The sequence below is a fragment of the Grampus griseus genome (genome assembly GCF_964374135.1).
Source record: "Grampus griseus genome assembly, chromosome: 15".
NCBI classification, from domain to species: Eukaryota; Metazoa; Chordata; class Mammalia; order Artiodactyla; family Delphinidae; genus Grampus; species Grampus griseus.
The window spans coordinates 34,589,839-34,613,547 of NC_139009.1; the positions used below are offsets into that span (position 1 = coordinate 34,589,839).

Here is a 23,709-nt window from a genome sequence, read left to right on the forward strand (position 1 = left end):
TAAGACATTTTAGAGGTAGAAATAGCCTTCCAAGGTCACTTACAGAATAGTGTTTGAGAGGAGACAGGCAGATCCTCCTCTGTCCAAAAAAGTTTCCCAGAAATTGACATTACTTCTTTTCTTTTAGAACAATTAATCTCCTTTAAGATTCATACTTAGATACAGTTACTGTTGAAATACATGTATATACACACACATGAATAAAACAGAATTATGTTATGTAAAATTGGTAAAATGGAAAATAAGAGGAAGAAATCCCCCTAAAATCACACCATGCTAAAACAACTATTTTCAGCATTGTACTGCCTTTAACTCTAGTTCTCCACTTTGGACCCCCCATCTCCCAAACCCTCAATGATGGTTATGACAATGCCCTGACATTCCATGAATGCATTTACAGTTACATTCTTTTTCCGTGGCAAAGGAACCTGGCTCCATTAAGGATCCTAAGACTCCTTTAAGGATGGGGGCACAGAAAATGTCACTCTGTCTTAAAAACCACGTGACCCTACCCTCTGTCTTATATCCTCCGATAATCTCTTTTGCCTACAGGGTCAAGTTCGAGCTCCTTAGACTTTGGACCATGCCGCTCTCCTTGACTGAGTTCCCGCCTCCCAGCCTCACTTCTAGTCACACCTCCTGTCCTTGAACCCAACACTGCAATCGCACTGTCCCAGTTCTTTGAAAGCTGTGCTGACGTGAGCGTCTGTGGTTGCAGACATGCTCCCTCCTCTGTCTATAATACCCACCTGTCCTTTGCCCATCTGGTGAATTTCTACTCATCTTCAAAACTCTGCTCAACTACCTCCTCCTCTATGAAGGCTTCCTTGTCCTCCCAAGTAGAAACGACCTTTCATTCTTTAGTGCCTCCAATGTATCCCATACACACTTCCTTTATAGCATCTGTAATCCCTTTTTGGACCTACTTATAAGCCCCAAACATATCATGTGTCTCTCCAGATGTAGGTGCTTAACTTGTCTGACGTTAGCATGTCATGTCTGATGAACAACAAAAACATAATGAACAATAACCACAAGATGATCCTTTTCTGGATCAGTCAGAGGGGCAGGAGCATCCCTAATCAAGTGGATTCCAAAGTGGATTCTTGACATTCCATGCCAGGTATGCTTCAGTGTTTTCCTAGGAAAGCAGGCATTTCTTCTTTCTTGAAAATGTTGAAGAACATGAGGAGAGTTGTAAGTGTGAGGGATTGACCATAACTCTGCCAGGCTGCAGGAAACTGGATTAGGTGCATAGTTTCCAGCCAGTGATAATTATAACGATGATAATAATATTAATGGTAGCTAAAATTTATTGAGCACTTATTCTGTGCCATACAAAGTACATTCTTTACATAGGACTCTACATGTGTTAGTTGACAACCACTCTAAGGTATAGATCCTATTATACCCCCAGTTACAATTGAGAAGTGTCTCAAAGAGGTTAAATGACTTGCCTAAGGTCACGAAAGCTAGTAAATGGCAGACCTGGGATTCAAACCTAGGGATCTAGCTTTAAAGCCTATGTAGTGTACTCCCTACTCTGAGCTCTGTGAGCTTTAGAGGTAGACAGATGCGTATTTACAAACATATACACATAATACATACATTTGATTTGAATTTGGAAAATGAATTTACGTGTGATTGATGCATGAGTTTAAATAAGATTTGTATCTTGATGACACCTGTTACTATTCTAAAAACTGAGGAAAATTCTGCATTTCAATCAATCAGTTAATAACAAATCCATTTAACGCAGGCCTACTACTTGCTTAGTTGGGGGACACAGGACCTAACCACGATCCATTCTTTCAAGGCATTTACAAGGTAAAACTGTCAGGACAATACTTAGAAATCATACTGAAATCTACACATCCAGGTAAGTGATCACCTTGTTTGGTGATACACTTAGCTATTGCTCAAACTGCCTTTGGAAATAATTTATGAAACACACAAGAATCGATTTAACTATTTTAAGCTCACAGTTTACTTTTATCCTAAACAGTGCTATCTACCTTAACTGCCATTTTATTTGACATTTGGTTAGTTCTAAATATCTAATTCATCCTCAAAGGAGGAGAATTTGCTACCACTATTTGTGTGGATGTAGTATATGAATACATACAGTCATATAGAAGACACATACATATATATCCTGTGGTTTACGAGGGCAATTCCCAAAGGACTGGAAAAAATCAGTGCTTGTCCAATAGGAATATATGAGCCATATATGTAATTTTTGATTTTCTGATAGCCACATTTTAAAAAGAAACAGATGAAATTAACTTTAATAATACTTTTTTTTTTTTTTTGCAGTATGCGGGCCTCTCACTGCTGTGGCCTCTCCTGTTGCGGAGCACAGGCTCCGGAGGCACAGGCTCAGCGGCCATGGCTCACGGGCCCAGCCGCTCCACGGCATGTGGGATCCTCCCGGACCGGGGCACGAACCTGTGTCCCCTGCATCGGCAGGCGGTCTCTCAACCCCTGCGCCACCAGGGAAACCCTAATGATACTTTTAATTTAAACAAATATATCAAAAATATTATCATTCCAATGTGTAATCAATGTAAAAATTATTGAGAAATTTAACCTTTTTTTCATACTAAGTCTTCGAAATTTGGTGTGTATTTTATTCTTATAGAACACCTCAACTTCGATCAGCCACATCTCAGTTGTTCAAGAGCCGCATGTGGTTAGTGACTGCCATACTGTAGAGTGCAGGATTAAATATTTAGAGCTATAGCTGTCGTGTTAGAAAAAGAGTAAAAGTGCCCCACCCCTTGCATATCTTACTCTGAAAAGTAATGACTCTAAGAGGTATAATACATTGATGCAAGTGAAATACTGTTGAGTAATAAACAACAGCTTGTGATCACATTTAATTGGGGCACAAACACTAAATAATGCAAGAGTTTGTGGAAAGGATGATTCCAAAAGGCCGAAGTCATCTTCATGGAGGAACCTAGCTCATCAGTAAAGGACAGGCAATTGGAGAAGAAAGAAGGGTATTTTACAACATTCAAGGGTTAAACCCTTCCAGACAAGGAATAATGGTACGAATACACCAAGAAACACTTAGTTCAGAAAAACCTAATGATTATAGTCAACCACACAACTATGATAGGAACCCAGTGAATGGATTTGTAAGTAGTGAGCCACTCTTTCACAGACAAGGCTCTTTAGACATTAAGCAGAGAAGTATTACTAAGCTACATGAAATTTGGAACTGAAATACAAAAATGGTAGAAACCCCACATGATTTACTTGGTAACACCTGATTCATAATCTCTTTATATAAAATCTCTGGACCCCAGTTAACTCAAGTGTAAAATAAAGTGGACGCAACCCTGAGGTCCCTTATAGCTAGGGTGACCTGTGATTTATTGTGCAAACCTGGACACTTTCAAGAGTAAAAGGGGCACTATTAATAATTATGCTGGGGTAAGAGGTATAAACTAGAAGTGTTTCACAGCCATAAAACTATATGATCCTCTTCTACCAAAAGGATGCAACAGCTACCCCTATGCAGGGACGTGGAGCTGATCAAAGTCCAGGTGTGTTCTTATTACCTCTGCATGGCCACAGGGGCCTTGTGGGCTAATATGCATTGATACGAGTGAGGCAGCTTCGCACCTCCCCCCCAAAGCATTTTAAATTGGCTTGAATTTGGGAACAGGGTTCCATATGGACAGAGCTGGACTCTGACAGCCTGAATATATTTACTGAAGACAACAAATCATTGACAGACTAAATGTAACAGAGGAAAGGCCTGGCCTGCTTGTACTCAAAATCTGACTTTGTAATTGTAGCCTCCTTTAGACAGGCCTAATCAATTAGAAGAGGCTGATTTTAACCAGTTGCAGGCTCATTACCCTGCATTCCAGTTTGTGTTGATGAAAATCAGTTTCAGTCTGTGGCCTGGAACTCATGTACAGCACTTCCTGAGGCCTCTTATATAAACACATCAAAACATTTTTTTATTTGGAGCTGCCCCTCTCCCTTTTAAGAAAACCACTTTGTGAATCATGATGAAAATAGAACAATTGCATGTGGATCTGGGGCCCATACCAGGAAATATACATGACACCAAGGAACACGTATAAAGTCAGAGCTCAAGGTAGCGAGGGGTGGATTTGAGATTGAGTCTCAAATATCCAGGCTCCAGCATCAAATGAGTCCACTAGGCTATCTCTACAAAATGGAACAGAATGAACTCTGAGTTCTTGAAAATGATGACCTTTCAAAGAAAATGCATGAAATAGGAAAGAGCCAAGGTCTCAGAAATACAGAGGTATCTGAGTAGAGTCCAGACTCTTCCCTGAATGACCAAATAGAAAACAAACTTGCAACTAAACAAGGACAAGTTTCCTTGGGAAGCTTCTATGAGGAAACCGTATGATACTATGTTTAATTTTGATATGTGGTTAGTCCTGCAAAAGTAGAAGGTGGGGGAGTGCGTAGTAGAGCCGCTCAGTACCCTACCTACATTTCAAAGACCTATAATCATTCCAAAATATGATATAAATATGACTCATACCTGGCCGGTTGTCTTTTGAGGGTTTGTCAAGACAGCAAGTCAACAGGAAGAGAATATCAATATACACAGCTCTGGTCACCAAACATGGATTTTGCCTAGAAAAGTAAAGAACAGAAAATAAATTGATATTTTCTCTCTCTGAAGCCTGAGTCACAGAAAAGAGAAAATGGGTATTTTCTACCAGGCACGTCATGAGGCTCAGAGTTGTAATGAATGCTAAAAATGATGGACAGTCACCAATGGTGAGAACACACGAGCAAGTCAAGGAGAAAATGAAGTCCTAGTGCATATGGTGGAGGTTGGGGCTGTGAGTGTACGAAACAGAGAAAACTCTATGCTCTGGCTCCAAAGAAAATTAACTGAAAACAGACGACAACCAATATCTGATCCCAGTTATTTGGAAACAAGGGGGTGGGGGGAATACGACACCATTTTCTGTTATCTTCCTCTGAACTGGACAAATTTAGGGGGAAAATCATTGGTTATGAATATCACTGATTTAGCATTTCGGAGGAGAATTGCACTCACATATGATAAACCATATTTACGGACTTAAAATAACCAGCTGAAAAAACAAACACGCGAAAAGCATTAACAAACGCTGCAACAGACATTCCTTTCCCGATAAATGAGATTTTTTTCTTTTTTCAATAAATGGAGCAGCTCTTTTTTACGCTTTGAACCACACGCTGGAAAAAGTAAGTGGGCTCCGATTTAGGGGGTCTAGATAAAAAAGAATGAAGACCTTCTTTTGAGTACAGCACCGAAAGTCCCCGGCTCTGAGCCTCAGCTCATATTGACCATGAAAAGGGCCCAAACCTCCTTGGTGCACTAAGAACTCAGGGCAAGCAGTAGAAACAGTAGGGACAGATCTGGGTTTGAATGCTGGCTTTGCCACTTAGTATCTCTGTGACCTGAACCAGATTCCTGAACGTGTACAACTGACACCCTAATCACCTCACCTCACGGTGAATCACTGTGAGCATAGATGTGGTACATTCCCTGCCCTGCTCCCCTGCCTCCGACCTACGATGAGGGAAGGGTACAAGTCTGGTTAGTATATTTCCATCTGGCTTGATCCCTCAATCCATCCTTCTCACTCCCTGTAAATTAACAGTTTTACCATTTCCCTAAAGTTTATTCACACTCTGTCCTGAACTGCCCATATCCTAGGGATACACATAATTTGCATGAAAAGGAAATCAGATACTTTTAAGTTAAAACTGTCTTGTTTCAAGGTCTCCCCATTGTTGACCTGCCTCACTTCTGTCCCACTGACTTGCTTCACCTACAGTATCTGCTTGCTCCCTGACATAACTACTAGTTTATGTGTATACCTCACATTTGGCCTAATTTCATACCTACGCCTGGCTATTTTAAAAAATTAGTTTTAAAAAACAGGTAACACATGCACATGGTATAAAAATAATTCAAACAGTACAAAAGGGTATGCAGTAAAAATAAAGTTCCTTTTCCATGCCCCCACCATCTACCCACATGTTCTATTCCCCTGAGGCAACCGCTATTACTACTTTCTACAGTATATCCTGCCAGACACATTCTATTCATTTACACTTGTTTATTTTTATATAAGCTACCCACTTGTTTATTTTTATATAAGTAGTGGTTTACTACATACTAAGTTCTGAGTATTACTTTTTTTCCTGCTAATATATTTTAGATATATCATTCTATTAAAAACAGAGATTGTTTAACTCTTTTTTTTTTTTGCGGTACGCGGGCCTGTCACTGTTGTGGCCTCTCCCGTTGCGGAGCACAGGCTCTGGACACGCAGGCTCAGCGGCCATGGCTCACGGGCCCAGCCACTCTGCGGCATGTGGGATCTTCCCGGACCAGGGCACAAACCCGTGTCCTCTGCATCGGCAGGCGGACTCTCATCCACTGTGCCACCAGGGAAGCCCTTGCCTTATTTGTTAAATGGTTGTGAACTGCTCCATTTCATGGATGTACCTGTCCCCTACTGAAATAATTCAGATTGTTAAAGATACTTTGCTGAAAACAACGCTGCAATAAAGATATATGTAACTGAGTTTTATGCATATGAATGAGTACTCAAAAGAGAAATCCCTAAAAGCTGAATTGCTGGATCAAGATATTTGCACATTTAAAATTTTGCTTGATTTTGATAAGATGCTCACCAAAGAGACTGTACCTATTTATACTTTCACCAACAATGTGTAAGAATCCCACCCACCAACAACCTGACCAACACAGTAATTAAACTTTTAGACCTTTGCCAAGCTAAGTGAAAAATAGTATCTCATTGTTTTAAGTCACAATTATTTTATTATAAGTGAGGTTAACCAGCCCTTCATATGCTACTCATATGAATTTCCTTTTCTGTGGACTGTAATCAAATCTCCTGTCCATTATGTTATTGGTCTTTTCCTTATTGATTTGTAGGAGCTCTTTGTATATTAAGGAAATCTGCCCTTTGTCACATGTGTTGCAAATATGTTTTTGCAGTTTATCATGTCTTTTAACTTTATTTATATTTTTTTGCAATTCAAAAATGTTTAGTTTTATGCAGTCAAATATATTAATATTTTTATCTATGCCTTCTGGATTTTATGTCATGCTAACACTCTAACCCTTCTCCAAGATAAATATAGGTATACATTTTTAAATTTTCCCATATTTTCTTCTAGTACTTTACAGTTCCTTTTTTTGTTCTTGTTAACATTTTGATCTATTTGGAATTCCCCCTTCCCAAATGTTACCCCTATCTTTTGTCTCTATCCAATTTTCCCCAGGTCAGTCCATAACTTGACCTGTGAAGTTGAAAAGCCCACAGTCTATGAAAACTTCTTTAATGATATTTCCAGTTCTGGCATTTCCACTGTTTAACAGGTGGGATATCCTCCCCTCCCCGCAGAGAAATGGTCACTCAAGAAAGAAAGCAAGAAAACCTAATGCCAGGGGTTAATGAATTATCAGACATAAAGCACAGGGCTGAATAATAAATGGTCTGCAGATAGCAGGTGGAAGGCCTCCTGAGCATTCAGCTTTGAGCTAGGTGCTGAGAAGAGATGCACATGAAATGATTTCTGACCTCGGAGAGTTTTGTCTCATTATGGAGACAGAAACAAAGACAAACTTCAGGACAGGATGTAAGGAGTTAAGGGAAAGAACATATTAGGGTGGACTGGAGACATGGAAATGGGTTTATGAAGATGTAATTCCAACTGGACTGTGAACGATGGGAAGAATTTAGATAGACAAAGTTGACAAGGAAGGGGATTTTGAGAGGGGGCAATAGATGTAGGAAGAAGTGAGTTTGGCTTGTCCAGGGACCTGGAGAGACCAGTCTGGGAAGACAGAGAATGTATTGAGAAGGTGGAAACAAGAGTGAGGCAAGCCAGGCTTTCAGGAGATGGGATACTCCGTGCTAACTGGTGCTCCTCGGTGTGCTCCTTGCTCCATTTGGCCTCATAAGAGTCATAGCTTCTCACCCTAGATGTTTTTCTGCTGGTGAAGCCATACGGAACCATCAAGGGAAGTTTTTGGGAAACTGGTTTGACTTTCAAGTCTGGAGGAACTCAGGGGCCTCCCCTCCTGCCCCTGACCCTACAGGGTTTCAAGCCTACTTTCCATGAGATTTTTAGCTAGGTTAATATATATATTTTTAATTTCTAAATGAATAGGGAGGAAAGGCTGGAAATCTTTAAAGCCCCCTGCCAGGCTGAAGTGTTCTGCATCTTCTCTTTTTTTTTTTTTTTTTTTGTGGTACGCGGGCCGCTCACTGTTGTGGCCTCTCCCGTTGCGGAGCACAGGCTCCGGATGCGCAGGCTCAGCGGCCATGGCTCACGGGCCCAGCCGCTTCGCGGCATGTGGGATCTTCCCGGACCGGGGCACGAACCTGTGTCCCCTGCACCGGCAGGCGGACTCTCAACCACTGCGCCACCAGGGAAGCCCTGCATCTTCTCTTGACCTGGCACAGGCTGCCGACCTTGCAGGCCTCCTGGGACACCGCAGGGACCACTCTGACTGCTCCCACAACTGTGAGGCTCTAGGCCAAGTCTAACGTAGTCTAACGAGATCATGGGAGGCTCCCTCAAAGGCTGCTGCTCTTGATTCCAGGAAACAGAGAGGATCTGGGGCTACAAAGGAGTCCATCCATGGCTTCTCCTTTGAGACTGACTCGGAGAGAAATTCTGGCCTGGAGTCCACTGTTCGAGGCTCCACCCTCGAGGACAGCCACAGCCTCAGCCTCAGAACATCGCCGTCTGGAATCAGAGTTGGGCTTCACTCTGAACTGGCTTCTAAGTCAGGAAAATAATTTTTTTTTCTCTTTCTTTTTCTCTCTCTATTACTTGATGTTTGTTCTGACTTGGAAATGGTACGCTGTGAGTTCAGGGTGAGCCAGAGGTTTGTTCTCGGTCTGTCAAGCCACTTTGATGATGGGAATAAAATCCTGGGAAAGAGCAAGCCAGCTGGACACGAAACCAAGCCACAGGGTTTTGGTGGGTTCGGGGATTTTTTTCTTCCCCCAAATGGAAAAATCCTGGCATGGGGCATGGTATAATAAAGATTTAGAGTGTTCGAAAAAAGTCAGGAGTGGTCAGGGTCTAACAGATGGGCTGAAAAACAGCATAATAGTGGTTTTAGAAGGAGTAGCAGGAATCAGGTACTACGAGGACTAAGTTTACATATAAAAAATGAAATGAAGGGCTTGTTAAAATTCTTTCTTCCACTCTTTTTATCATTTGTCCCTTGACAAACACCCACCTGAGAACCTGATCTCTGAACTTCATTAAACCTCCTGCCCTCTCTCCTGGAAGTTGGGAGAGGCAGAAGGCAGGGGTGAGACAGGAAGCCTTCCCAGACTCATCCACAATGGCCCTAGTGTCTAGAGGACAGCAGGAGCTCTTGGGAAGTCTGTGATAAATTATTCACTTCTCCTGTCCCTTCCGGAATTCCAGTGGCTGCAGAGCTTTTTAACTGCAGCCCATTCATTCAGAAAACATTTACTAAGAGGAAACTGAGAGCCAGGAATAGTGCCAGGGTATGGAAATATGAAGATGAAATGCTTCAGTGACACAGTCACTGCCCTCAAGGAACTTAGAGTCCTGAATAGTGTTTTTCAAACTGTAGGTTATGACCCATTTTGTTAGTTATGAAATAAACTAGTAGGTGGTGACCAGCATAAGAGAAAGAAAGGAAGGAAGAAGAAGAGGGGGATGGAGGAGGAAGGAGAGAGCTAGCTAGGGAAGGGAAGGAGGGAGAGATGAAGAAAATATAATCCCAGTACATTAAAGTAGTCAGGGTAAGCATCATTCCCTTAAATTGTTTGTTATACACAGGATTTCTATAAAATCCTTGCCCAGAAAGATTTTTTTTTTTTTTTTCCGATACACAGGCCTCTCACTGTTGTGGCCTCTCCCGTTGCGGAGCACAGGCTCCGGATGCACAGGCTCAGCGGCCATGGCTCACGGGCCCAGCCGCTCCGCTGCATGTGGGATCTTCTCAGACTGGGGCACGAACCCGTGTCCCCTGCATCAGCAGGCGGACTCTCAACCACTGCGCCACCAGGGAAGCCCCAGAAAGAATTTTTAATAAATTATCTTTGATATGATATAATTTATAAAATGTAATAATTTTAAGTAAAAATATTGATTGATTTAGTCTAACTCCTTTCTTTTTCTTTTCCAGGTTATAAGTCACCCTCTATTATACTGAATGGTATCAGTGGGGTATGCTTGATATCCAAAATGATGGTAGATATGTCGAATGCTAACATTCCCAAAATTGAATACTCGAATAAATCTTGAGTAAATTCTCTGTCTGTTGCATTTTTTTTTTTTGCAGACTGTTCATATGTTACATAGACAGTAAAATATCAAACTATACAAGATTTCATAGGTGTGTGTATGTGTGGATATATGTATATATATGTGTATATATACACACATATATACACACACACACAGAGTACAAAGTCATCTGTAAAATGTATTTCTTGTTGTGAGTGGCTGTCAGAAAACCTTGAAAGCCACTAGTTTAGTGACAGAAACACACAACCAATCATATGGTATGATGGGTGCCCAAAGGAAGGGTTGACAGAGTGAAAATTAAGGATGGGGAAGGGGGAAATGCCTAGGTGAGCCCAGAAGTGCCTTGGCAAAGCTGGAGGATGAGGGGGAGTCTGGGAGACAGACCATGGACAGAATGACCCCAGCAGAGGAAGCACCATGTCCAAAGATGACAGCATGTGACATGTTTGAAGAATAACAAGAAGTGCAAAGAGGATGTGGAAGGGGAGGGACAGCAGGAAACGACAGCGGATGGGTGACATGCCCCAAATGGGAGTGCTGAGGAGTGACCTTTAAGAGCTCCAAAAGCTCCAAAGGGTTGAAGCGCTAGTGGCACCCCATCGATCCAAGTCATGCTGGAAGGCTGGGATCCCTGCTCATTAGCATGAAGCCTTGGTGGGTTCCCTGGAAGAAACAGTTCACTTTGGACATACAAAACTCTTCCAGAAGAATTCACTGCCATACTCAGTGGGCTGAAAACAGCTGTTCTGGCTTTAGGCACTAGCGTTTGTTAAGGTCTCTAAGTCCGGAGACCATATCTGGACTTCAACAGAGTCAGGGTCTAAGGTCACTCCAGTCTCCAGGGAATTACTCCCGCAGAATCCTGATTAGACTCATGGCTTAACTTTATGAATCTAGAAACCTTTACTAAGCACCATGGGGGACATCCTACTTGGAACAGAAATGGAGGGAGGGGATAAGGTTCTGGCCTTGAAGAGCTTATGGCTGCGCGTGTGTGCGCGCGTGTGCGTGTGTGTGGGGTATGTGGAGAAAAACAAAACACACAAAAAACAGTTTTAGAGAATGTCATGGAGGAGGGGTCTGGAGACATGGAAGGATTTGGCTAGTGAATGGAAAGAAGGAATTCCAGGCAGGAGAGTTCACTGGAGCAAAGATACAAAGGTGGGAACATGCTTGCCACATGCCGGGAAGAATGAAGACCAGAAAATGAAATAGGTGCAGCTGGCCAGCTTGATGGCTTAGAATGACTCTGGGTCGTGAGTCCTGGCAGGGCCCCATCACAGCCCATTGTGGGCTCTTCCTCTAATCTGGGCTCCTACGTGGGCTCACTCCTACACAGGTCACTTCTGGTCTCCACCGCAATGAGTACAAAGCACGAGCAGCCTCTCACTGTGGAGCCAGCAGTGGAGTTAATGAAGCAATATCCCGGGGACCACCACCGGGCCTGAAATAGGCTGCAAAGAAGAAAACCCGAAAAAAGAGAGGGAAAGTAGGTGAGAAGGCAGGTGAGAAGCCGGGCCGGGGGTTGGGGGAGAAGAGAAGGTAAAGAGAGCGGAAAAGTAGAAGAGGGAGGAGGGAAATAGTCTACAACGTGTTCCCACGCCCTGCCACGGCCCCCCACTGGACACATGTCTAGCCACGCCGTGTCCTGTATTTAAAACTCACTTCAAAGCCTGTCCTCTAGGAAACCTTCCCTGACTAACCATTAGAGAACAGCCTCTGAGGACAGTCTGAATGGCTGACCTGACGGGCTATTTTTTTGACCTTCCTTTGGTCTCCCAGAGATCCCGCTGGCCATCTTTGTAGTCCTCGGCAGTTTGAGACTCTGCGACAGGGCAGCCGTCTGCAGACCAGACGCCGCCTCTCCCTACATTTGGTTTTAAAAGGAAGAGCTGCTGTGGTTAGGAGGCAGGAGGTACTTCTCTGAGGCAGGCTACATTAAGTCATATAAATGTGGAAGTGTAAATTAAATAAAAAGAACCCCTCTCTCCCTTCTGACTTCCATTTTCACCACAGCTCCCAGCCAAGCAAACATCATACGGCATTCCTGGAGAAACAATAAGGGATTTGTTTAAACCAAGATGCCAAACGGTCATGAATTGCAGAATATATATTTTTAAACAAGTTATTTTCCCCCGCTGTAACATCCAGAATTCAGATCTGCATGAGGGGCCAGCTGGCAGCAGCACGCAGGCCCCGACTGGCTACCCGGGACTGCTCGTTTACCTTGCCCTCCCCTGGGGGAGGGGAGGCGGGTGACGGCAGAGCTGCTTTTTTATGGTTATGTTCCAACTTCCATCCAGCCATTCTTGGTCTGGAGTTTTGCAAGTGTTTATACTCACACCCACATGTATAAGCTGCCCCAGAGCCCTCCTACTTGGATTTTCCTTTTAAAGTGAAGCCATCTTCGTGCCCTGCTCTGGTGGTTGACCAATTCGTAAGGAATTCTTACCAAGTCGTCATGCACAGAGCAAGAGACCATGAGCTGTGAGTCTGTCCAGAAAGGGACCAAATGTCCAGCCATGTGCTACAGAGCACATGGGGCCGCCTCTGGAAAGGCTGATTTTGTCCCTGGGGGACGGAATCTGAAAACAGGGGGCCATAATCACTTTACCAAGGTTCTGGGTCGGCACTCCGCAAAGGCCCAGGCAGTCTGCACAAGACCCTGGGGCACTTCTTAGGTCAAGGTCGAAGCCACAGCCGCCTCTGCTTCCCTGGGAGTGCCGCTGCTCAAGAGGAACCCCACAAGCTCAATGCCAAGGCTTTGCCTTTCCCTCCATGAAAGCTCACCTGCCTTTTCAGAGGACTCCCAGGGAGCCTCCCACACCCCCAGAGGCCCTCATGTTTTTCCATCTTTCTATTAGGCATCTTTTTCTCATTAATGTACTAACACTCAAGTTATGTGTACAGAATGAGGAAAAAGGGACCTTGTGTGGGGCTTGGGATTTGTTCAAAGCCTGAAGAAACCATTTTAGAGGGTGTATGTTTTTTATTCCTTTTATGAGAGATGCATGTTTCCCCCCTTCTGTGACTTGTTTAAAAGTAGAGTTTAATATGCTGCCAGAGGAATTGCTGGTTAATAACTTAATAAGCAATGTGCTAGGAATTATGGGAGAAAAGTATTATCCAAGAAAACTTTTATTGTACAGTTTGGGGCTTGGAGGATATATAGCTTCGGTTATTATATAAAATGCTAACAGAAGTCCCCTTTCTTTTCAACCTTACTTTCTCCCTAGAATTATTAAAAAAGGATATATTAAGTGAGGTGAATGAACACTTCTAGAAGCTGCATGAGAAGTCTGCATGTAGATCACAGGTAAGAATTTCTAACAGTACAGTCAGAACTCTGCTAATGTGAACCTGGCAAAGCACACACTTGGAAATTAGCCTTGGCAATAATAATAATATCAACGGCATTTTATTAAAAGTTTTATCTTCGGGCTTCCCTGGTGGGGCAGTGGTTGAGAGTCCGCCTGCCGATGCAGGGGACACGGGTTCGTGCCCCGGTCCAGGAGGATCCCACATGCCGCAGAGCGGCTGGGCCCGTGAGCCATGGCCGCTGAGCCTGCGTGTCCGGAGCCTGTGCTCCGCAACGGGAGAGGCCACAACAGTGAGAGGCCCGCGTACCGCAAAAAAAGAAAGAAAAAAAAAAGTTTTATCTTCAAAAAATATTTTATCTTTAAAAGATTCTTAAGAGAGAAGAAAAGTAGGCATTATTATTCTCATTTTTATAAATCAACAAGGTAGCTCATATAGCTCAAGTGACCTATCCAAGATCGGGGCAAAAACCAAGAATAGAACCAAGGTTTTCTAGATAAATTGTATCCGTGTGTCCCAAACACAATCAGATGAAAAGTGAGACCCTGTGCCAAACAATTAGGGTATTTCGGTTTGCAGCCACGCACTCTGGGGCTATGTCCTGGTCACCAGTGTGGTGAAGAGCAAGGCTCTGAGCACAGCTGCTTCAACATGGCTGATGATGCAGACAAAGACTTAGCTATCTGACAATAAATATTCCCTATATTTGCTTAGCTCTTTTGTACCTGCATACCCATTACTCACCATGTCCTTCCCCACCGTCACCTATTGCACATTTTGGAGCTTCCAACTTTACAGACAAAAACTGAAGCCCAAAGAAGTTCGAGGCCACACATCACTGGTTAGTAGTTGAGCAGGTGCCAGAACCCAGACCTACTACCCGCGAGTGCACCCTGCCTCCCTCAACCTCAGGGAGGTGCGTTCACAGCTAGAGGCTTTTCCACTCACCCAGTGCCTCTCCAAGTGACCCTCCCTGTGGTCACCCAGGAACACAGGGCCTTTGGGCTGGTGAGGGTCCCTTCCGGCTCAAGGGGGAATAAGCTCCCGAACGTGCGTGGGAAGCTATTTCCAGAGGCCTGCAGGACAGTCCAGTCGCTGAGGAAACCTGGGCATCACTGGCAGCTGAGGGGAAGGACGACAATGAGGCTTCGGAGGGTCTCTCTCAAGTCCGCTCCCTTGGCCCATTCATGTGAGACCTGCCCACGTGCCCCAAAAGCCTTCCTAGGGTCAGCCCGAAGCTGGCCACAAAGGACAAACGCACCAAGGCTAAGTCAGCTCAGTATGAGGACAGAGAAGCAGGAAGTCAAGTGAGGCTTCAACAAGTGCTCCTGCCAGGTCTGTGTGCTGCCTGAAAGCCTGCCCCCAAGTTACTGACTTGAGTTAAAGGCATTGCCTCCAGAAGATCACTACTGAAAAACAGTTGTACTACCCAGAAAAATTAACTTATTTACACATTAGCACTTGGTAACATGTGAGCATGATTTGTTGGTCATACCAAGTGGCAGTCAGCCAGCTGAGAGTGGATTTCTGAGGAAAGGGGAATCTAGAATAGCAAAGTTTTGATGGCAATAAGGTCTAGTGCATGGTGCCCTATCCAAGGAGGGCAGCTCAAGGGCCTGGGGTTGTGGTATTTTCTGTGAGGATGATCAGGCTGCAGCAGAGGAAGCGAGAGAATCAAGAGGCAGGAAACAAATCTGCTATTTCTTGAATACATCCCTAATTTGGGCTATCTTCGGAGCCAGACACATCTGTCAAGTAGGAAGAAGTCACTTGCCCCCTTGTGTCTATTTTCCTGTCTACAGATAGTGGTTTGGATTAGATCCCTGTTTTGAAATAGGGAGTCAGGGTGCTCTCTGGAGTCCCTTTTGGGGCTCCCAATGGCTGAGAAGCTATGTGGGTGGGCCTCCAGGCCCCCATCTCAACTTGCAACGTATTTGCCATCTCTATTATCTTGAACATCTTGAACTTCCACTTAAGCTTCTGTTTGAAGAAAGGATTCCACTGGATTAGACGATCTCTAAATTCCCTTTCCTGCTATAAACGCTGTGGTTCTACGGTCTTCTTAGCAACGCCGAACAGACAATAGCCATGAAGTCTAAAGTGCACACAAGCAGCACCTCTATTCCCAACGCTAGCTGCCCAGGCAGGCCACAGGGGCCTCCAAGTGCCAGACGGAGCTGGTGGACTGCTACTAGGGAGCCTTTGTTAGCCTCCCCGAGGGGCTGGAGATTTTGTCCATCACTGAGAGAGGCTGGAGAGATTTAACACACCCCTCAGTGTATCTCATGAGCATGGAGACAGCAGCCTATTTACCAGTGTAAGCCTGAGCTTACTGACTTCCTCTTAACTCTTGGATCAGATCCAAATTCCTCTGGCTGACATTTAAGGCCTGCCACAACTGGTCTCTTATCAAATCTTGCACTGCTCTCCAAACACACCACGTCTTCTCCAGCTCTAATCCCCCACTGGCCCACATGCAAATGCCTTCTCCAACAGTGTGCCACTGTACATACTGTCCACCATCTTGATATGCTCTTTTCTCACCACTTTTGGCATTTCCAAATCACACCCATGCTCTAAGACCCTGCTCAAATACCTAACTCCCCTAGAAAGCCTTCCCTGGCTATCCCAGTCCACATTCTTTTTTGAATTCGTATACTTATTATATGTACTACAGAGTTAGAATTCTACATGAATGTCATTGTTGGTTGTTTCACATCGATAAGCTCTTTTCAACTAGACTGGATCATAGCTAAACTTTGACAATAATACAGACTTAATTATATATGCCTAGGTGGTCCCCATGATGCGAGCACTGTACTAAGATTCCTTCCTTTGTACTTGGGCAATGAGACCTTCACAACTTACTTAGCAACATAGGCTCTATACCACTATAACTTCACTTATTCTCCAATCTATGAAAATTAACCTTATCTAACAATTAAATCTCACCTAGTCTTTAAAGACTTCTCCCTTCTCCAAGACATCCTTGACATTCCAACCCCCACTAGCTGGCTCCTGTGATACAGTCTGACCTCAGTCCAGCACTTACTAAATTCTTACTTCTTTACAGTTACTTAAATCCACACCTGTCTTATTCACTTGGTTTTTGAAATAGGGACAATATCATTCATCTCTATATTCCCCACTGTGCCTATGACACTGCTTTGTACTGTCTGTGAATCTGAATTGGCTTGGATTCATTGGGAATGGCTCAGTGAAGGTAACCAAGGTGCTGATTTACCCAAAAGATGAAGCATGTCACATGCTAAGAAAAAAAAAAAAAAAACCCCACTATATTAGAGTTTTACATAATACTGTGAAAATGTGTTGAGGCCATTTAAAGCTTGCATCCCTTGCAAGCCGGGCAATGACAACACTGCCCAAATCTTCCAACAACAATACCCCAGGAAGCCAACAGCTACAAGTGGAGCAAGACAGATATTTCTGAGCCCTTTATCAAACTAATTACTACCTCTAGGTTAGGTCTGCAGATTTCTATATTTAAAAGTAGAAAGTTGGGGGTTGAATTCTTGATGTGCAGTTGCATAAACAAACTATCTTTATTTCTCACCGCAATATGAAGAAGCTTTGATCTTGGGCAACTTATTCAAAGGCACAGTTTAATATACTGATCATTTCTGACTGCTTTTACCTGACTAGCTTCCATAAGCTTGGTCTGTCAACAAGAAGTATATCCTATATTCTCAAGCTTCACTTCTTAAACAGCTTATTCTTTTAAGACGTAACATATTTTTAAACGGAATATCCAATGAAGAAAATGTTTTGCACCTTGTCCATTGCTTTGGGTTGAAATGTGCTAACTTAATGTCTCTCTCTGTTTTTAAAAATACAAACAGGATCTCATCCCGAGATATCATGACCTTGAACATTCCTGAGAAGTCTGAAAGGGAAGTGAACAAATGTCAACAAGCTTGGGTCTAAAATACACCAACTTCATTTCTCTCATCATTCAAATATGTGTGAGGCTCAAAGAGACTTTGAATAGGCTGAGCTGGGGGATTAAAGAGGGGTCCTGATGAGAATCTCCCTCCCCAATAAAATCTGGGGGTTGAAAGAAAAGCAATTAAAAAGGGGGCAGGGGAGTACTGGGGAAACTTTTATTTTGAAAAAAAGAAAAAGAGCGTAGAAGAAACAAACCCAAAGAAAACCCAACCCCCAGCAATGCCTGGAAACTTGCTATGTAAGTAACCATCCCTGTTAAGGCTTGCTTCCCTTAAAGTTTTGGCAGGGACCACAAATGATAGCCTTAAAATGCCACATGATCATCTGAATATTTTAACAACCCACCCCGACTGGATTCATTTCAGCAGCATGGGAATGAAACGCAACCTGCAGCTGTGGCAAAGGGCTGGGGCCCCTCGGAGCAGTTGTGAAAGAAGGACCTCTTGCCTGGGGAGAGGACTGGTCTAGAAGGCACGAGGGATTTGGGAAGGGCTAAGGGACAGTGGGAAAATGGAATCAGACCTAAGTCCCAGGATTCCTGCCTGGGAAGTGGAGTCTCTCGTGTGAATAAATCTGGTGGTTAGAAAATAACTGCTGTCTTCAGCTGTAAAGCAAAACAGAACCCTAAACCAGGACTTCTGCAGCTAGCCACAGAACCCGCTGTGGCAGAACTGGGATTGCCACACAAAAGCCAGCCCTAGCTTTGTCTCTATAAGCATATTTTCCTTATGTATTTAAATCCCAGGCCTTCCAGGTTCACACCACCTCAGCTTAGTGGGGGGACCAGTAAGAAGTAGAGAAAATGGGGAGAGCACATGAGAGTATGGCTAACGGGGTGGACAGGGAAGGCAGTACTAGGGAGATGCAGAAGCACACGGAGGAGTGACAAGGGGGCGCCAGGAGCACTGATGGGGAAGCTGGATAGGAAGTGCACGGATCATACAGCTAACACTTTTTGCAAATAAGAATTAACTTGGGGTAACAAATCATTAGATCCAGCACAAAGAGGAGGTCTTCAACAAACATAAGCTCCCTCCATCATCTCTTCCCTCCATCAGCACTGTTTTATTCAAAAATTTATTTCCCAAGGTTGATTTCCTAGTAACCTTGGGACCTGTTCTTGTATTCTTGAGAGGCTGTTTTTCTCACCAGAATATCAGACTGTTATTTTTCAAAATGATAAATATTCACTGCATGCCAACAAAGCCTGGGTCCTACCCCAGGCACTGAGTCCACTGGGATGGCTGCCCGGACAAGGGAGTGTGGACTTCCCGTAGAGAGCACTGGGGCCATGCGGTCCCCCTCGGTGCAGGTCATCCCAGGTGGATGGAGGAAGGATTCTGGGCTGACCCCTTCAGGAGCCTCACCCTCTCCCACGGCTCCAAGCTCCAGACACAAGCCCTGAGAATGAGGGTGTGAAGATGGGAGTAGTTCAACGGGTGGGGTGGAGCTGGGTGCTCACAGGGGCTGACTCTCTGACCCTTGGCCCTCAAATACTGTCTCAGAACCAGCAGCATCAGAATCACCTTGAAGCCTGTCAGAAAAGCAGGATCTCAGCCTCCACCCCAGACCTACTGAAGGAAAGTCTTCACTTTAAGGGGCCCCCAAGTGATTCATGAGCAGATCTGAGAAGCACTGTTCTAGAAAATGCTTCAGTTATCACCATTCAAAGCCCTGACGTAAAAACACTGGATAGATGGAAGCAATGTGGTCCAGCGGAAAGAACCCAATGAGGAGCAGGGAGTTAAGCTCTCCACAAACGTTAGCTGTTGTCAGGTAGTTGTTACACCCTGGTCAGCTGTGTGAAAATGGGCAAATCCCCCAACCTCTCTGGGCTGAACTTTCCCATGTGCATGGGGATGGGAGTGGACTACAACAAACTTTATGATTCTTTCCAGTTCTAAAGTTCTAGATCTATGATTCTATTTGACGAGACTGTTTTGTCGCCCTCTCTACACTAAAGTAGGGGTTTTAATAAGCAGTTGCTGTATTTATTATAGCCTGGCATACAGCAGGGCTTAATAAATATTTGTTGAATGAATGGGAAATAAACTTGAGTGGCCAGTAATGGAACAATGGTAAGGTAAACTTAATGCCTGATTATTCAGGTGACAAAAATATGCTACCTTTAACAAGTGATGTTTTCAAAGATATTTTTCTTATTACAAAACCAGGCAAAAAGCAATTTACTTTTGGCAACGCGTAGACAGTAAAAGTAGAAAGCAAAGCAAAAAAGAAAAAATTATTATAAGAAGTCAGGACGATAACCTTAGAGGAATGATAGAGTACAAAGAGTTTTTTTAATGTTTGTTATTAAAAAAATTTTTAAATTGTGATAAAATATGCATAATATAAAATTTACCATCTTAACCATTTTAAGTGTGCAGTTTAGGAGTGTTAAGCACATTCACATGGGTGTACCACCAATTTCCAGAACTCTTTTCATACTGTAAAACTAAAACTCTATTAGTTGAACACTAACTATTTCCCTTTCCCCAGCCCCTGGTAACCACCATTCTACTTTCTGAGTCTTTGAATCTGACTACCCCAGGAACCTCACATAAGTGCAATCATGTAGCATCTGTCTTTCCGTCATTGGCTTATTTCACTTTGCATAATGTGCTCAAGGTTCATCCATGTGGTACTGTGTGTTAGAATTTCCCTCATTTTTAAGGCTTAATAATATTCTATTGTCCATATATACCACATTTGTTTATCCATTCATCCATCAATGGACACTTGGGTTACTTCTACTTCTTGGCTATTGTGAATAATGCAACTAGAACATGTACAAATATCTCTTCAAGATTCTGCTTTCAATTAATTTGGGTCTATACCCAGAAGTGGAATTGCTAGATCATATGGTAATTCTATTTTTAATTTTTTTGAGGAAACACCATACTATTTTCCATAGCAGCTACACCATAAAGAGTTTTCAATAAGAGCAAATGCTTTCACGATACTGTTAAATGGAAAAAGTAAGCTACAGCTTACACATATACAGCATAATCTCAACTACATTAAAAAAGCATATGAAGAAAGATGAAGTAAATAACATGAAACTGTTAACCAATAACAGTGGGTTCCACTAGATGTTGGTAAGAGTAGACTTATATTCTCTTCTTTTCCCTAATTTTCTATGATGAGTACAAACTACACTGACAGTCAAGAAAAAAATGTGAAAAAAATTCAGTAGGACACATTTTTCTTCTTGGTCATCACATCATCCATTGCGTGGAATCTGACAGTCCATTAAGTTTACCACATTTACTAAAAGGACACACACATACACACACACACACACACACACACACACACACACACACAGAGGTTTTTCTTTTTATAACCAAAGGAGACGCTAGATAACTGAATTGATTTCTGAAAAATTTTAAGCCCAAAATAACAGTAATTCCAACTCTCAATCAAAGTAAATAAATCTTTTCTCCTCTTTCTCTTACTTGACAGGGCTTTTTAAAAGTCCTTCCTATTCAGGTGGGACCTGTGATCCAGCTGGGACAGAAGAGCTGGAATCTGTACATAGCAAGGGCAGCAGACAGGGCCTCGAGCGGGGCTGCACTGACCTCCTCTCCCACAGTCAGCCTCGCCAGGCCACCAGCTGACCCCTAGTTTCACTCAGTTTCTGGCCTGGGTCAGCTTAGTTCTCCTTCAGTAGTTGGTAAACTGCCTTTGCACCAGGAGAGAGACAGTAAACTGGATTGAGGAGAGAGGGATGGAGGAAAAAGGGGAAGGAAGGGACTTGAAGGATTAACCAGCTGATTTCCATAAAGGCTTTGACATCTTGGAATGAAAAGCAGCCTGTAAGAGCAGAAGCCCAGTCCCCTACTCGGGCCATGTTGCCAGCTGGCCATTAATCACCAAAAATTCCCCAACAAATCCATGGCTATTGCTTAATCACCTCATATAAATCCCTATTAATCTTGCAAAGTCAAAACACAAATATATGACAAAAGTCTTTATTTTATATGCCCTCAATTTCGGGGTTAAAATTTTAAAAACGGAACTGGTCATCCAATGGCTCCAATGTACTTTTTTTTTAAACCCCTTTTTGGGGAATAAATAAATTACATCCTCACTAATGTTTTTGTACACACTGGACTGAATAAACTCAAGCTAATGATCAACATAAATTGAAGAAGGAAAAAGGTGTTAGTGCTAAAGTTTAAACCAACTTTTTTTTTTTTGCAACAACACTGACATTTCAAGCTATACTAAGAAGATACAGAAAATCCTTAGTAGGCACAAAAGAACATTTATTCCTCTTTCTTTCGTAAATTTCTATGGACATGAGGGAGCGTCTTCAGCAGCCAAATTTGGAATGCTCTGCATTGTAATGGTTTTCAGGGGAAAAGAATGTGAGAATGTAAGTCAGGGGTTGGCTTTGAGAAGGGCCCACTAGGACCCATAAGTGGCTCATCTGAGCATGGGGCTCCCGGTGCAGACAAACACCTTCTGGGACAACACTCTCTGAGGACCTCAAGGGCAGGGCAGGCGTGCAACAGGCTGAGGCTTCATCACTTATATCTGATTCTATACCTTCCTATTCAGGAAACTCAAAGTTATCCTGCCAGTGACGTGGATAATCCAGAAAAACTGACACGTGGCTTTGGGATACATTGTGTTCTGGCCATGTGTTTTCCTTTCAAACTCTATTCCAGGCTCTGAACACATCCTGCTTAATATGGTAAAAGTGAACTGGGGAGCAAGAGGAAGCCTGGTGTTAACAGACCACCCACGGAGTGTAAAGTTCACACTTGGATAATAAAGAGTTGACTGTACTGGAAACATAAAAGTGGCTTTCCTGGACTCTGGGCAAAGAAGGTGGAAACCCAGTGAATTTCAGTGATTCATGCCTTTGTTTTCTAGGGCTGGAAAATCATGGAGGAAAATCAGAGAATGGGGGGGAAGGGTGGATGCAGACAATAATGAAAAGACTGATTAGAAAACTGCAATTTTCTTAGTGCAATTAGAAGACCAGGAGGACTTCTCCAGCTGAAGAGGGGGCTGATGGCAGCTTTGTCATCCATCACAGGGAACTGCACAACATGAAGGCCCATTCAGATGGCTGGCCTATTACTCTATCTCCTCCTTCCCAGCCAACAAGCAGGAATTGACTCAGGAAGCCAACAGATGATGAATTTCTATAAGACCCATCAAGGGGTAGCAAACTAAGGGGGCAGAAATTCCTTCCTTATAGAACTTTAAGAACAGGAGATTCAGATTTTGTCTTGGGGCAGTCCTGGCTGGAAGCAGGGGTTTCAATAGGATCATTTCCCTGACTTCCTGATCCCCAGAAATAATAGCTACGAGGACCAGGCCTACTAATTGGTAAACAGATGAGAGTACAAATATGATCACAATTCTTTGTTCTCTCAAAAAAGCCATCTTGGGAAGTTCTCTAAAAGCCACACAGAAGCCAAATGATACTAGGCTCAGGGGAGCAGTTTATGGTCAATGAACTCCTGTTCTCTAAATAAAAGAGAGAAAACAAAAATCGTACTAAAAATGAGAGGCTAACCATTAACCATCACTTTACTGGCATTTCAGATACTAGAGAATTTCCCCATCACTATCTCTGGCCAAAGATACAGGTGTTTAGACAAACATGGAGACTCACATCTCTACCCACTGAGGAATTCTTCACTGGGTTGCTTTCCTTTCACCAAGCGGCCTCCACATATCTCCTCAGCCCCATTCTCTGCTACACATACCTTATACTTTAGGTTTCAGAAGAGCTAACTTCTTTCTAGTTCTCCACACTCACCATGTCATTTCATATTGCTATGTTTTTGCCTATGACATTCCCTGAGCCTGGAACACCCCGCCCTACCCTGGCCACTTGGCAAAATTCCCAACTCTTGAAGGCATCCACCCTCCATAATGCCGGGCTACTCCTGTACCTACTACATACATTTGTTATCATACTCACCATATTCGATGAAAATTATTTATTTACACATCTTCTCACCTCCTGGATGGGAGCTCCTTGAAGCCAGGACTAATTCTTTCTACACCTTTGCATCCCTACATCTCCTAACACAGCGGCTATTGTGTAGTCTATGCTCGCTCACAAGA

General features: G+C 43.3%; 1 protein-coding gene across 3 annotated transcripts in view; it reads right to left on the reverse strand.

Moving 5' to 3' along the window:
• The window catches only part of THADA (THADA armadillo repeat containing), a 314,312-nt gene that overhangs the window by 74,259 nt on the left and 216,344 nt on the right, over nucleotides 1-23,709 (reverse strand). For all 3 annotated transcript variants that reach the window (XM_082672019.1, XM_082672020.1, XM_082672018.1), the window contains one exon: nucleotides 4,538-4,632. In XM_082672019.1, coding sequence (XP_082528145.1) covers nucleotides 4,538-4,632 — 95 coding nt within the window. The remainder of the gene's footprint in view (nucleotides 1-4,537; nucleotides 4,633-23,709) is intronic.